Source organism: Gastrolobium bilobum, unplaced genomic scaffold (genome assembly GCF_033153095.1).
Source record: "Gastrolobium bilobum isolate Gb01-03AN ecotype WA unplaced genomic scaffold, APGP_CSIRO_Gbil_v1 utg13468, whole genome shotgun sequence".
NCBI classification, from domain to species: domain Eukaryota; kingdom Viridiplantae; phylum Streptophyta; class Magnoliopsida; order Fabales; family Fabaceae; genus Gastrolobium; species Gastrolobium bilobum.
In genome coordinates this window covers 222,265-234,885 of record NW_026898617.1, presented here as the reverse complement: position 1 = coordinate 234,885, position 12,621 = coordinate 222,265, and the positions used below count along the sequence as shown (strand labels likewise).

At 33.1% G+C, this 12,621-nt stretch overlaps 1 protein-coding gene across 2 annotated transcripts; it reads right to left on the bottom strand.

Moving 5' to 3' along the window:
- Window positions 1-3,311: 3,311 nt before the first annotated feature.
- Window positions 3,312-11,528, bottom strand: LOC133317693 (RNA polymerase II C-terminal domain phosphatase-like 1). 2 transcript variants are annotated; one of them, XM_061519564.1, is made up of 15 exons: window positions 10,784-11,528; window positions 9,555-10,025; window positions 7,968-8,178; window positions 7,599-7,756; window positions 7,417-7,487; window positions 7,069-7,174; window positions 6,846-6,929; window positions 6,156-6,755; window positions 5,979-6,051; window positions 5,757-5,887; window positions 5,601-5,654; window positions 5,039-5,135; window positions 4,726-4,961; window positions 4,566-4,618; window positions 3,312-4,342 (listed from the first exon to the last, which is right to left on the bottom strand). In XM_061519564.1, the coding sequence occupies exons 1-15, from the start codon at window positions 11,054-11,056 to the stop codon at window positions 4,234-4,236; spliced, it is 2,727 nt and encodes a 908-aa protein (XP_061375548.1). In that variant the 5' UTR covers window positions 11,057-11,528; the 3' UTR covers window positions 3,312-4,233. The 2 variants fall into 2 exon arrangements, with proteins under 2 accessions (XP_061375548.1, XP_061375549.1); XM_061519565.1 differs by having other exon boundaries at window positions 5,979-6,036.
- Between the last annotated feature and the right edge of the window lie 1,093 nt (window positions 11,529-12,621).

The window sequence follows — 12,621 nt, the reverse complement described above, 5'->3', positions numbered from 1 at the left end:
AAATTTTAAAATAAGAAAAATATCTTGATCACTTTTTACACCTGAAAAACATGCACGAAAATATTTACTTGTGATATAAAATAGTATGATAATGTTATAAAAAAAAAAAAAAATAGTATGATAAGAAAATTTCTATTTGTTACCTATCTAGTTATGATAATCGATCATTTTTTAAAGCTCTTTTAAGTAATTTTAAAATAAGTTAATTTAACATACATTGAATACATTTAAGTAAATGATTAATAATGACAAATGTTTATAGAGATGTTCATTGAATAGCATTATTCAATAAACTGATAGTCCAAAGTAATTAAATTAGTTTGAATAAACTGTTAGTTTAGTTCTCAAATTTGTAATCTTTTAACTCTAAACCTTAACTCCTAATTCCAATCAACTTAAAAAAAAGGTCAAAATTTGTTAAAGCTGTGGGAGTTAGACTTATTAATTAGGTCTCTAATCTTTTTGTACCTCTTCCTTTCTTTCTAACATCATTTCAAACTGTTAACAAATGTCTTTAGTTATGTTTATTATTTAATTATCATCATACTTTTAGTTAAAAGATTAATGGAGGATATAAAAATAAGACTGTAGAAAGAGTTAAATATTAGTAAAATGTGATATTAATAATTAATTTGATTACGGTCTTAAATCGGTATTTTATATAAAAAAATTCAAAATTCTAGATAGAGAAAAAGGCTGTGTCAAAATATATAAAAACTTAAAAAATATGATAATTAGGAGCATGTAGGAGCACAATAAAAAGAGCTAAATATTGTCCACCAAAAAAAAAAAGCTAAATATTAGAGAAAACAACATTAATTTTACACAAATAATTTTTTTAGATAAAGGTATGCAAAAATCACTTTACTTCAAATTCACTTTTTAAGTAAAATAAATTTTACAAAATCAAATTCATTTAAAATTAAATTTGCAATCTATCACCAGACTTACACCAAAAAAATTTCACACAAATTTACAGGAATAAATTGCAGTTATTTATTACTAAATCAACAGTCACAAAAATATGAAGAAATATTCATTTTAATTATTCATCTTTTAATTAATGGAACAAACTCTTTTATCATTAAACTAATTTTATTGGTCTTTTAGAATAATTCATATTAATGATTTGCACAAATAACTTTATTTACTTGTTTTTGGTACATAATGCGCAAGTAACTTTATATTGTTAACATCCTTTATCTTTTTGTTTTAGACAACAACTTCTCCCATGATATTTTTTATAAAAAATAAATTGTAATACGGTGAAATAAATTCACAATTACAAACAGTATATTTAGTTCTTTAGGGGACATTTGGTAGAGGAAAAAAAAAATTTAGTTGAAAAACTCAATTACTGAAAATATAGTGGAAAAGTGAGTTTGGTAAGAAAATAAAAAAAAAAAAATTGTTTAGTAAACTGAAATATTATCAAAAAAATTGATATAAGTTAAATTTTTTTTCATTGCCGCTTTTTGGTTTCCCAAGAAAAATAAGAGGGTGATATTCTGAAGTGGACAAATTCTTGCAATTTTACATGTTACATCACATTCCTATGCAAATGTTTTACAAACTTCTACCAAACATGATATTTTTTAAATCCCATGTGAATTTTTCCATGCAAAAAATTAAAACTCCCTTATCAAACACCCCACGTTCTAAACCTCTATCTGTGCGAAAGATATAATATTTGGGCATTTAGATTTAGAACTTAAATTTCATCATTTCTTCCATGTGAAGCTCATATCGATAACTTGAGTTCTTAAATGAATTTTATTAAATAAAGTTTTAGTATCACAAATAATGCAAATAATCTCACCTTCGAAAACTCGTTACAACATTATGAGAAAGCATACACAAACTCTAATCAGAGCAAAATATTCCGTGTTTTGTGTAGGGGTGTGCATGGAGCGGTTCATAACCGGTTTTGACAAAAACCGAACTGAATCGGTTTTAAAAGATTTGGTTTTCAAACTAAACTGGTTTTTTTTTAAAAAACCGGTTCCAAACCGGTTTATGGTTCATAACCGGTTTTAATTCAAAATCGGTTATGAATCATAAACCGGTTATTAAGTTAAAAACCGGTTTTATAACATATTCAAAATCATTTTTTGATGAATTGTGTTATTTTTATAAGTAGTTGTTTCTCTCGGTTTGAGCCATTGAAGATCTATTTGGATCTTGATCTGGTTGAGAAAAGAGAGGTTTTCTTTTTTTGAAAATTTGGGGAATTAAAAACAAACAGCACAAAAAAAAAAAAAAACCAACAAAACTGCACCCAACAGTCTATCATTTAATGATGAGATAGCACACCCCGAAGGAGGTTCTGTTAGAACATGAGTTCAAGCTTCTTTAAATCTTGCTTAATTGGCACAAAAGCCATAGTTCAAATTCCTTTTTACTGTAAGCATCATATTTATGGATCAAAATCTATCCGAAAGAAAATTGGCATGAGGTTTGGAAAAAGAAAAGGAAAATCTATCCTAAAATTGAGTGTGTTAATAATACATCATAAAATTTAGCATTAGGCAAGTGCTACTAATACCACACAAAAAAAAAAAAACCCACAACAAAAATTGAAGTTTGTAAAAAGTAGAGCAGTTTGGTTATGGATAACCAATTATTTTTATGGTTTGGTAAATAACCGATTTATAAAATAAAATGCAGTTTTGTATGAAACCGGTTTTTTAAATGTGAAACAGTTTGGTTATTGATTGGTTTGGTTCTTTTGGACATTTTGAACACTCCTAGTTTGTGTATGAGTAATTTATATTTCCGAAAAGCAATACAACGTTAATTCCTTGGTACAAAGAGATATTCAGTAATTATTGGGGCCAAACTGTTAGTTTTTAGAAGTCTTTTCTCTGAATCTGTAATTATTCTCCCTTTACACATATAAAGGAAGATTGTTCCTAATGTTATGTTTGCATGGATAGAATGGTGTGTTTAGTAATGAAGTGGTGTGATAAAAGAGACCTCAACCCATTGTTTGGGAATCTTTTTAAGTAACGGGAAGGAAGAAAACTCAAAGCACCTAATTCCACTCAAACCTAACCAGTTTGAGGAGGGAAAGGAGGTTTGGAAAGAAGCGTTCCAAACCAGTCCACTCCATCCTTAAATCTTTATGCATCCCTATGCAGAGACATGATACATTTTCATCAAATCATTTTGAACCATCCCATTTTGTATGTACATATATATCCACTTTTCATAGCAAAGTTATTAGCTAAATCCTTTTCATTTAATATTAACATGAAGCTGCAATTAACATTTAGCAGAGTAATACGCTACAAGCACCGGTCCAATACAAAATCGTGCACAGCCCCAATCTGTTAAAAATTTCTTCGTATCAATTCAGATACAGGCACATATATATGTTTTAATTGTGAGAGATTTCTATAGCACAAGGTAATAGTTCTCTACCTAAAGACTCGGGAAGAAGAAAAAAATCAGAGATAACCAAAAGTGAAAAAACTGTACTACTTAAGTGAGCTGACCGCAAAAACTCCGTCAATGACACTGTCTTCAGAAGCATGCCTAGTGATAGAATTTTCAGTGGCATGAAAGACTATTAGCCGGAAAGGTTAGTGCAAACCAACTTCGAGTGTAGAAATACCTGTACTGAATGGTGTATTATACTTCAGTTAAAAAAGAAAGAAAGAATCAAATCTCAATTCCAATAGGCTGCTCTTTGAGTACACAAGTATAAAAGCCACATAAATATATGTACAGCATGTGGGGCTGCCTCATCATCTTTTGAACCGGCCTCAAACACACAACCGGCACTGCATTGCCTCTCATGTTCAGTATCTTTGTCTAGTATCTCGCTCCAGACCACTGGAGAATGAATCCTCTCATATGACATGAAGTCAAATGAGACCATCTCAACAGTTTATAGACAAATCAATTGTTATATATATATTTTTTTTCACTCTTTATCCTAATGAACTCTCCATAACCATTTGATTCATTTATGGATGACTGAGATCATCTGCATAACCTCGTATCACATTAGAGGATCCATTCCTACTTCAGAGAGGATCTTAAGATATGAAAAGCGAGTGTTCCACTTGGCATTGGACTCGGTAACAAAAAAAAATGAAAGACCAAGAACCCACTTAACTGGCAGTCATCCAACCAACAGTCACTCTCCGAATAGTTGCTTCAGTAACATAAGCATGTCCCAACAAAGGCCATCCTGATTAGTTGAGATGAAAAAGGTCGTTATACTTTTCAAGGAACGGGAGGAGCATTCCTGGGATATCTTGCAGAATAGGGAATCCGCTGCATTGTTTGGGGATATTCTTGCTTTAGACGTTTATTTGACAATCCTTGCACTGGCCTGATTTACAAAATATTAATAATAAGAAACAGTAAGAAAAATACAAAAAGAAACAGTGAAACCCCAGGGGAAGGTGTAAAGATAATTACTGTGTCTGTTTGGATGTTTGTTTTTTTAATCTCGAGAAGCTGTTTTTTTTTTTTTTAAAGAATCCTTATCAAAATATACAGAATCTGTAAAGAAAATCAAATATACAAAATCTCCTGGTCAAAAAATAACAGACCTGAAAGAACCTTCCCGCTTCTCAGTGCCTTGACCAAAGCCCTCCATCATGCACTAAAGAAGTTGAAAGGAGAATATATAGCATATCAATACCAAACTTAAAAGAGTTTAACACAAATAAATAGACCAAAATTGGTTGCTCTATTTATCAAAAAGCTTACCAATTCTTTCAGGGCAGAAATTGAACCCATTGGTCTTTTAGAGACTTCCATCCCAGAATCTAAAACCCTCACTGACTCCGATGCAGTTGAAAATGCGACTGACTCCTCTTTAGGCAATAGTTGGTTACCAAGAGAATTAACATTACTCACAAAACCATTGTCATTTGCACCATGAAATCCACTCACATCGCCATAAGTGGAAGCAGGATCAGCCTTAGCATGAGATATATATACATCTACAAAAACATTATAAAAAATTGTCAAAATGTAATGCTGTATCAAGTCATGATTAAATTTTTTTACAAAATCTTACCAGCCAATTGTTTGATAGCATACTCAGCTGCCTTATGTTGGGCTTCCCTTCTAGTTCTACCAATTCCTTCACCAATTTTTTTTCCGGCAAACCATGCCTGCAAAGGAGAATGACATCAAGTTCATCGAGGTATATCAATGAATTCTCAATAAACAGAATGGAGGACATATTTAAGTAAGTGACACCACTAATAGGAAGCAATGCGAAACCAAATTTGAGCCTATGACTAGAAGAGAATATTAAGATTAATTGGATCGTTTTTCCAGATAAAACAATAAAACCAACAAATTAAAATCTACCAATTAAGAAATAGGACACCCAACCTGTGTTTAGTATCTGGAAGACATAATTAATAATAAGTTTACTGCTACGTTGGTCAAAATCAGTTTCTTCCAGTTAATTAAGTATAGAAAAAATAAATATCTCAGGACAGATTAACAGATTTTAAAAAGAGAAATTTTTTCTAAATAAATGGAAATCAACCTATTTCATAAATAACCCCTGGTTTCCAAACATAATCAACAAGGACTCAGAAGGTCTTGCAGCCCAGAATGAAAGATACCTCAATGGAGAATTGCAGTTCTGTGCTACCAACTATCGATGACCAAAATTCCACCTGTTCACATTAAAGCAATAGAAATTTAAGGGGTAACATTGGGATAGTAATCTATGCAATGATGCCATAACTATGTTCTTGCAGACACATATTTCTACTCACTTTAGTTCCACACTTCCGTGCAATTTCTTCTAGTACTCCAGCAGCAGTATCAGAATGAAATAGAGAACTGCCCAATTCAGAGTCAAGATCCTTGTTGCGGGAAGACGAATTACTCAAGGAAATGTTATCACCTTCATGACAACCATGACATCATGTAATTTTAATGACAACACAGAACAAGATAACCAATCAAATATTCGGATACAAGTGTTATAGCTTTACCAGAGAAAGAATGATAACTAAAGAGTGATAATCTTGAGCGATCATCTATATGATGCACCTGCAAAGAAATTATCTTTAGTAAAATTAATTAACTAAATTACTAAAGAATCCAAAAGTATGAGCCTCCAGCAAAACTTCAGACAAAAGAGCTAGACTGAAATTTATTATAACCATTACCTCCTTTGGCAATCTTTGGTGGCTCTCATGGAGAATTCTATCAGATGGAATAGAATTGTCAACCTTGGAGAAAAGGGATGGATGATGAGGCCAGTGCTTCTCAATACTCAATGGTTCAGAATCTACAGGGAATTCTTTAGCTACTACCCGACTTAGTTGCTGTGAACCCATCCCCTGTTCTACAGGAAACCATCCCCCATGAGATGGGACATGTGGAGCAGAAACTTGTATGGGATGTCTACGGGGAAATGGAGGTTCAGTTGATGTTTTCTCCCTTGTATCTTGCCCATGTTGCAATATGAGAAGCCTACGCCTTGTATCTGGGTCTAATTCTGATTCAGGTACTTCACCCTCTTCTCTGGCAGGAGAACTATGCAAGCTGGGTTCTGGAGGAGCAACTTGACCTATTGGCTTAACTAGAGTAGTAGATTGAGGGAACTGTATTTCGCCAAATTGCATCAGAGATCCTTGTGCTGTTGGGGGAGGGACTGTACCAGAAGAAGACACCATTGAGTATTGAAGAGAAGAAGCGAAAGCGAGCCTGGGATCTAGATTAGCAGTCATTGCAGGGATAGTTGAAACAGCTGATTTTGTTGCATCCTAAAAGCAAGCACAGTCAAAAGAAAGATAATAAAATGTTAATGATATGTAAATCACAGGTCTCATATTCATTCAGCCTCAGGTTGTTACCTTTAAACTTCTTTCTACCTCAGAATCTGCCATGCCATCAAATATAATTGAATCTTTATTTCCATTGGAAAGAGATGCATCATCCTGAACAACAGTAAAACATAGACATACATATATTATAGGACAAAAAATTAAACGAATTACATTCTGCTTGAATTTCAACATAATATAACCCAGCAAATTATGGTCATTAGTCAACGTGTATACTTAGACATACACTAACCTCTGAAACTAGATAATTGCTCACATCAGGAGGAGAAGGTATATCTTTGATATCATCTTCATAGGCAAATTGAGGAATCTTTTGCAAAAAAACATCATCGAAATCTCTGTCACCAAATCAGAGGACATAATCAGGTCCAGGAATCCTGAACTTCATACTTTGGAGAAAAGTAAAGTGCTCAAAAATCAAAAGTGCTCAAAAATCAAGTTCTGACTTTAAAAAAGGGGGAAAAAAAAGATTTCCCAATTTGTCAAGAAAACTTAGTGAGACTGTATTTTTTTTTTTCTCTTTACTTCAGGTGTACAAATAAGCCTATTCAAGATAAATTTTAAAAGGTTTAGTTCTTACTTGAAGAAGCCACCCCTAACGTTGCAAGCAACATTTCTTGCAACACACAAGATAGGGACAGTATTGCTTGCCTACAAGACAAATATATAGGTTTAATCAGTTCAGAGAACTAAAGAAATAATGAAATTCTATATATGAAACTGAAGATATTGAGTATAAATCATATAGGCAAGTGAATTTACTTCAGCTTGAGGCGCATAATATGGAGCAAATGCAGGGACGACATGCACCCGAGGTTGGTCTTTCTCATCCCACACTTTCAATCGATCATCAATTACCAATGCCATCTTTGGATGGCATAAGCCATCTTGGAATACATTAAACAATGATTTCTTTAAACCTAATATAATGTATTGAAACACACAAGAAGCATCATAAATAAATGAAACAGCAGTCACAGAAAAGCTGGCGTGGATTTTAAATTTTAAATACAGGCTATCTTCATCCTTTAATTTGCTTCCTTTAGCTATTCCATTACACATATAAAGCTTCTAATTTGGAAACAAAAATAATAGAATGGTCAAAAAAAAAAAAAAAAACATGCCACTTACCAGACTTGACACATACAATACGATCTAATAGTTCTTTAGAGTTTATCAGATTCGAATCTGGATCAAGAAGCCTCCACATTTCTAGTGCATAGTCCCTTTCAGCCATTGTGCAAACAAAAACCTCAAAACGCTTGCGCCCTCTTGCAGTCAGGTAGCTCCGGAGATCTTCCCATGCAGGTCTCAACCTCACAAGAACACTTGTATCACGAATCTTTCCAAAGACCCAAGTTTTTGTTAGACTAATGATTCTGACAAGCCTATATACTTATATATGTTAAGAAACTATATAAAACATGGAATATTCTTTCATGTTGAATTCATCAAATCAGACATCAAAAGGCTCTGCTAAAGAAACATAAATGCTTCAAGCATAGGTCACTGTAAAACCATAATGTAATAATCATATACTCTCTCGACTGAACAACATGAAAGGCAGAATTCACACTAACGGAAACGTATCATTTGAGAACAGGATCAACGTAGAATAAAAACTCCAGAAGAAGATGCACAATCCTAATATGTGGCAGTGGATACTTTTAAATTAAAGTGATTTAAGTAGGGAAGAAAGAAGAGAGAATAAATGCTATATAATCTGAAGGATGTGTTAGAATGCAAGACAAACTACAAAGCACTAATCTCTATTTATACTAATATTAAACTCCAAATCCTAATTAAATAAGAAAACAAATCTTGAAATATTTAGATATATGAAAAACAATCCTAAGAGATAATAAAAAATATTCTAAATTGTTTACCAAAAAAAAAAATACTCTAAATTTATCTAATATACAATCACAATTGGAGGATGGTATGAATCACACACAACTCATTACTAATTCATCAATGTATGACACATTGGTAGAAAGATGTCACTAGAAAAGTTGTCAGACAGTAAGACGAGGTCAGTTTGGCCTGAAACCACAAGCAATGGGCAGATCAGGAGGAGAGACCAATAGCATGGTCACCGGCCAGAAAGTTTACTAGAAAATCGCTGAATGGTGGCAGATGGCGGAAAGGAGGCTGCCAGAAAGACAACATGGCAATGGGACAAACTGATCTAAGGATTCTGAAGATGGTGGCAGTGAGAAAAGCCCGTTGACTATGAGAAACAGAACTAACAATAGCACAGTGGAGAGACAGAGAGAGGTGCTAGAAAGAAAACCAGGCAAAAGAGACAACTAATTTGAAAGAAGAAAATAATCATGGGAATAAAGTAGAGATCAACATTTTAGGGAACTCGGTAGCAGAATAGTGACTAGACAAGTAACAGAGGATAATACTTCTCTGATATCATATTAAAATAAATACTAAATAATCTAAAATTAATATTAATTTGGTATGAAGGACGTGTTATGATGTGATACAAACTACCAAGCACTGATAGTTATTTATACTAACATTAAACTCCAAATCCTAATTAAAAAAAAAAGAAACAAATGATGAAATATAAAAATATTTTGGAACCAATCCTAAGCAATGATCTAAGATACTTTAAATTACTCTAAGAAACAATCAAGATTAAATGAGATGTTTTTCATATATTCTAACACATACAATCAAATAATTGGATAAAGAAAAACTACATACCTGTGGATTGATGCGTGTAAGAATAATGTTCTTCTCCTGTAACCTTATTAGTGGTCGGAGTATAGGTTGATGACTATCAGACAATGCTGGAACAATCTCAGATTGAATTTTTATCACTTTCCCATTATCAACAACTTGATCATTTTCAGCATATTGCTTCAATATACTCTTGTCATCTAGGTACCGCTTGATCTCTGCTTGCATACCAAAAATTCGTTGTGGATCTACCTCGGAGTTTATTTTTCTCTGAAGTGCCTCAATTCTATCCTCAAAAGAACGCAGTGTATTTGCCACTAAAAGAGTTTCATCCAGATCGAACACTATACCCAAACATCTAAGATTTAACATCACAAGGCATGAATCGTAAAGTCCCGAGGCAACTATAAATCCCCAAAAACATGGTCTGTCATTATTCCGTGAATACATTGCAACCAAATGTATTTCTTCCTCACGCAATGGCATTACAGCAGTCTACATGAGCCATGTGTGAAATCATGGTTAAAATCCAACAAGAGAATTTATAAAAAGGGATATTGATATCCACATATAATTCATGAGCAATGAATGCTCAATGCAAAAACAAACAAAACTTAACAAGGTTTTAAGCCCATGATTATTGGAAAAATGTTAAAGATACAGAGTGTCAAAACTATAAGATCATGGTTTCTCTAAAATCTATTATGAAAATATCAGGAATATCTCTAATGGTTAATCTGTTTTACCATGATGTCATAAGCAGAGCACACGTCTTTCATGTAGTGATACATGATTAACGTATCTGTTATTCTATTACATTACACTGCACTTGAAATTATCAATAAATTTTAAAATTCTTCATCAGCTAAGTATTTATAACATGTATCACAGATACTATATTTGACTATCATCACATGCTTCCTAACATAAAAAGCAAGCCTGAACAAAAATGTTATAAGATTAACAAGGAACAAGAATCAGTCTTCATAACCCAGTTGGGGTAATGATGAGTAAAGGAAAAGTGTTTAATCAAGTTTGGGGCGACCAATTAAGCAAGCACCTGGTGTTCAAACAGGTGAGTTGATTAGTCGAGACAATTATTTCAAGTGTGAGATTCTGTCCAGAGTCCATATGCTTGTATGGGAATATGGGTTTTTTTTCTTTTCTTTTTTTCTCCTTACGGTGAAAGTTTATAAAGTTGAGTTAAGTTCAGAAGTATGAGTTTTCACTTTTACAAGTTTTGCTAATTATACCTTGTTCTCCCTGATACACAAGGAGTGCAAGTGAGAGAGCGCGTCCTGCTGTTGTTGTTGTGTCAATGAGGTCTTTGACTCCATTTTGAAGCAAACACCACGCGATGAGGTAATTGTGTGAAGCACAGCAAGTGGTGGACACCGCTCACTCGGTTGCGAGAAGTGACTTATTCTGATTTCCTTCAGATCAATGTTCTTGCTCTTTTTCTCCCCAAGGTATATCTCTACCTCTCCCAACACAATCTCCCCCTGGTACACCACTGACTTATACATTTTCCCTTTTTTTTTTTCTTTTTTCTTTTCCCTTCAAATCACAAACTCAATTCAAAGTCTAATTGGTGCTTTCATAAAAAAAATTCCAATTTCTTACATGTAATTCATCATCCTCGTCAAGAATGCTTTAGATTCATCCCAGTTTTTTTTTTTCAATTATCGGCAACTGTAAACACATATATGTAACAACATTAGGCACTTTTGTTTTCTGAGAAAATTTTAGATCCGTAATTGAATACACGATGACGATGACGATTACGACGACGGTGACGAAGTTTGGGGGAAAAAATCCATAAACCCTACACTAGCCGAGGGTGAGTGATCATCAACATCAATCCCCGATTCGGTCACTGGTGATTGATTATTTTTCGTCTCAGAAAAAAAAAAACACAGTAATCTGGTGGCAGATGCTAGGGTTTGACAACAAGGAGATGACGAATTTGAAAGAGAATTTATTAGGGAAAAAAGAAAACCTAGATCCCCAAATCAATAGGTCAAAAATAGTATGCTTTGGTAATGTATAAGCCAGTGCTTATAAATAATGATAATGTCCGGTATTTAAAAATAAATAAATAGATGGGGGTGATTTTATAAATTTAGTAAGTTTAGTGGGGGGATAAATATTTTTTTTCTCATCGTGTGGATTTCCGAATTCGAATAAAGATTTCAAACCAAAGTACGGGTTTATTACGTGTATTTGGTAATCGAAAAGAGATTGAGTGCGCGTATTCACCGAGATTATCGAAATGTACAGGGATGTAGTTGACGGTGTGCTTACGCGTCGTTTTCTTATTGGCTGAGAGTTTACGTGGCTGCTATGACTTGTTCTTTTCTTTTTTTCTTTTTCTGGGACGTTTGATTGAGGAGAAATTTTTTGAATACTAGAGAAATATAATTGATAGGAAAATAGTTGGAAAGTGAGTTTGGTAAGAAAATATAAAAAAAGTTATTTAGTTGGAAAAAAATTTACCAAGCAAATTAAGTAAGATTTATAAAGTCTATATTTGGCTTGAGGTAAAATATAGATGAAGAAATAAATGACAATTACGAAAATATCCCTATTTTAAAAAAAATTTGGAAAATAAAAAAAATGAGGCTTTACTTGTCAACTTCACTGCTGTGATCACTGTCTTATTTGGTGCCTTTGTTTTAACATTGTTGTATCAGATGCACCCGCAACCGAAGATGACTACGCAGCCATATAGATTAACTTTTGCATCATACTATCATGGATAACCTCATGTATGCTATTTAGTTTGTACTGGGAGTGGGAAGTTGGAAATAATATATGTTGTGTCTGTATTTTTGGACACCCAGCTTGTAATTAATAATCAATATTATCCTTGAAACATGTGATTGTTCATTGGTTTATATCTGTGTAATTTAATTGTCAACTTTTCCTTGGTCAGCAGTTGAGATCTTTTATGTGGCTAAAGATTGAAAATTCAGTCCATTGTGTAAAGATTAAAAATACCAATTATTTATCTTAACTTCAATGTGTTTCTTCTGACATCTCAGTAAAAATACCAGATAATCAGAAACTTAAAGTCCTACAATAGTAAAAT

What these genes read in the sequence shown, in the direction of transcription:
- LOC133317693 (XM_061519564.1), bottom strand. Translation starts at nt 11,056, where the DNA reads ATGTATAAGTCAGTGGTGTACCAGGGGGAGATTGTGTTGGGAGAGGTA. An exon ending in TGCTATCAAACAATTGGCTG is followed by an intron (nt 4,962 to 5,038) that starts GTAAGATTTTGT and finishes ATGTTTTTGTAG; the next exon opens with ATGTATATATATCTCATGCT. An exon ending in TTTCTGCCCTGAAAGAATTG is followed by an intron (nt 4,619 to 4,725) that starts GTAAGCTTTTTG and finishes CAACTTCTTTAG; the next exon opens with TGCATGATGGAGGGCTTTGG.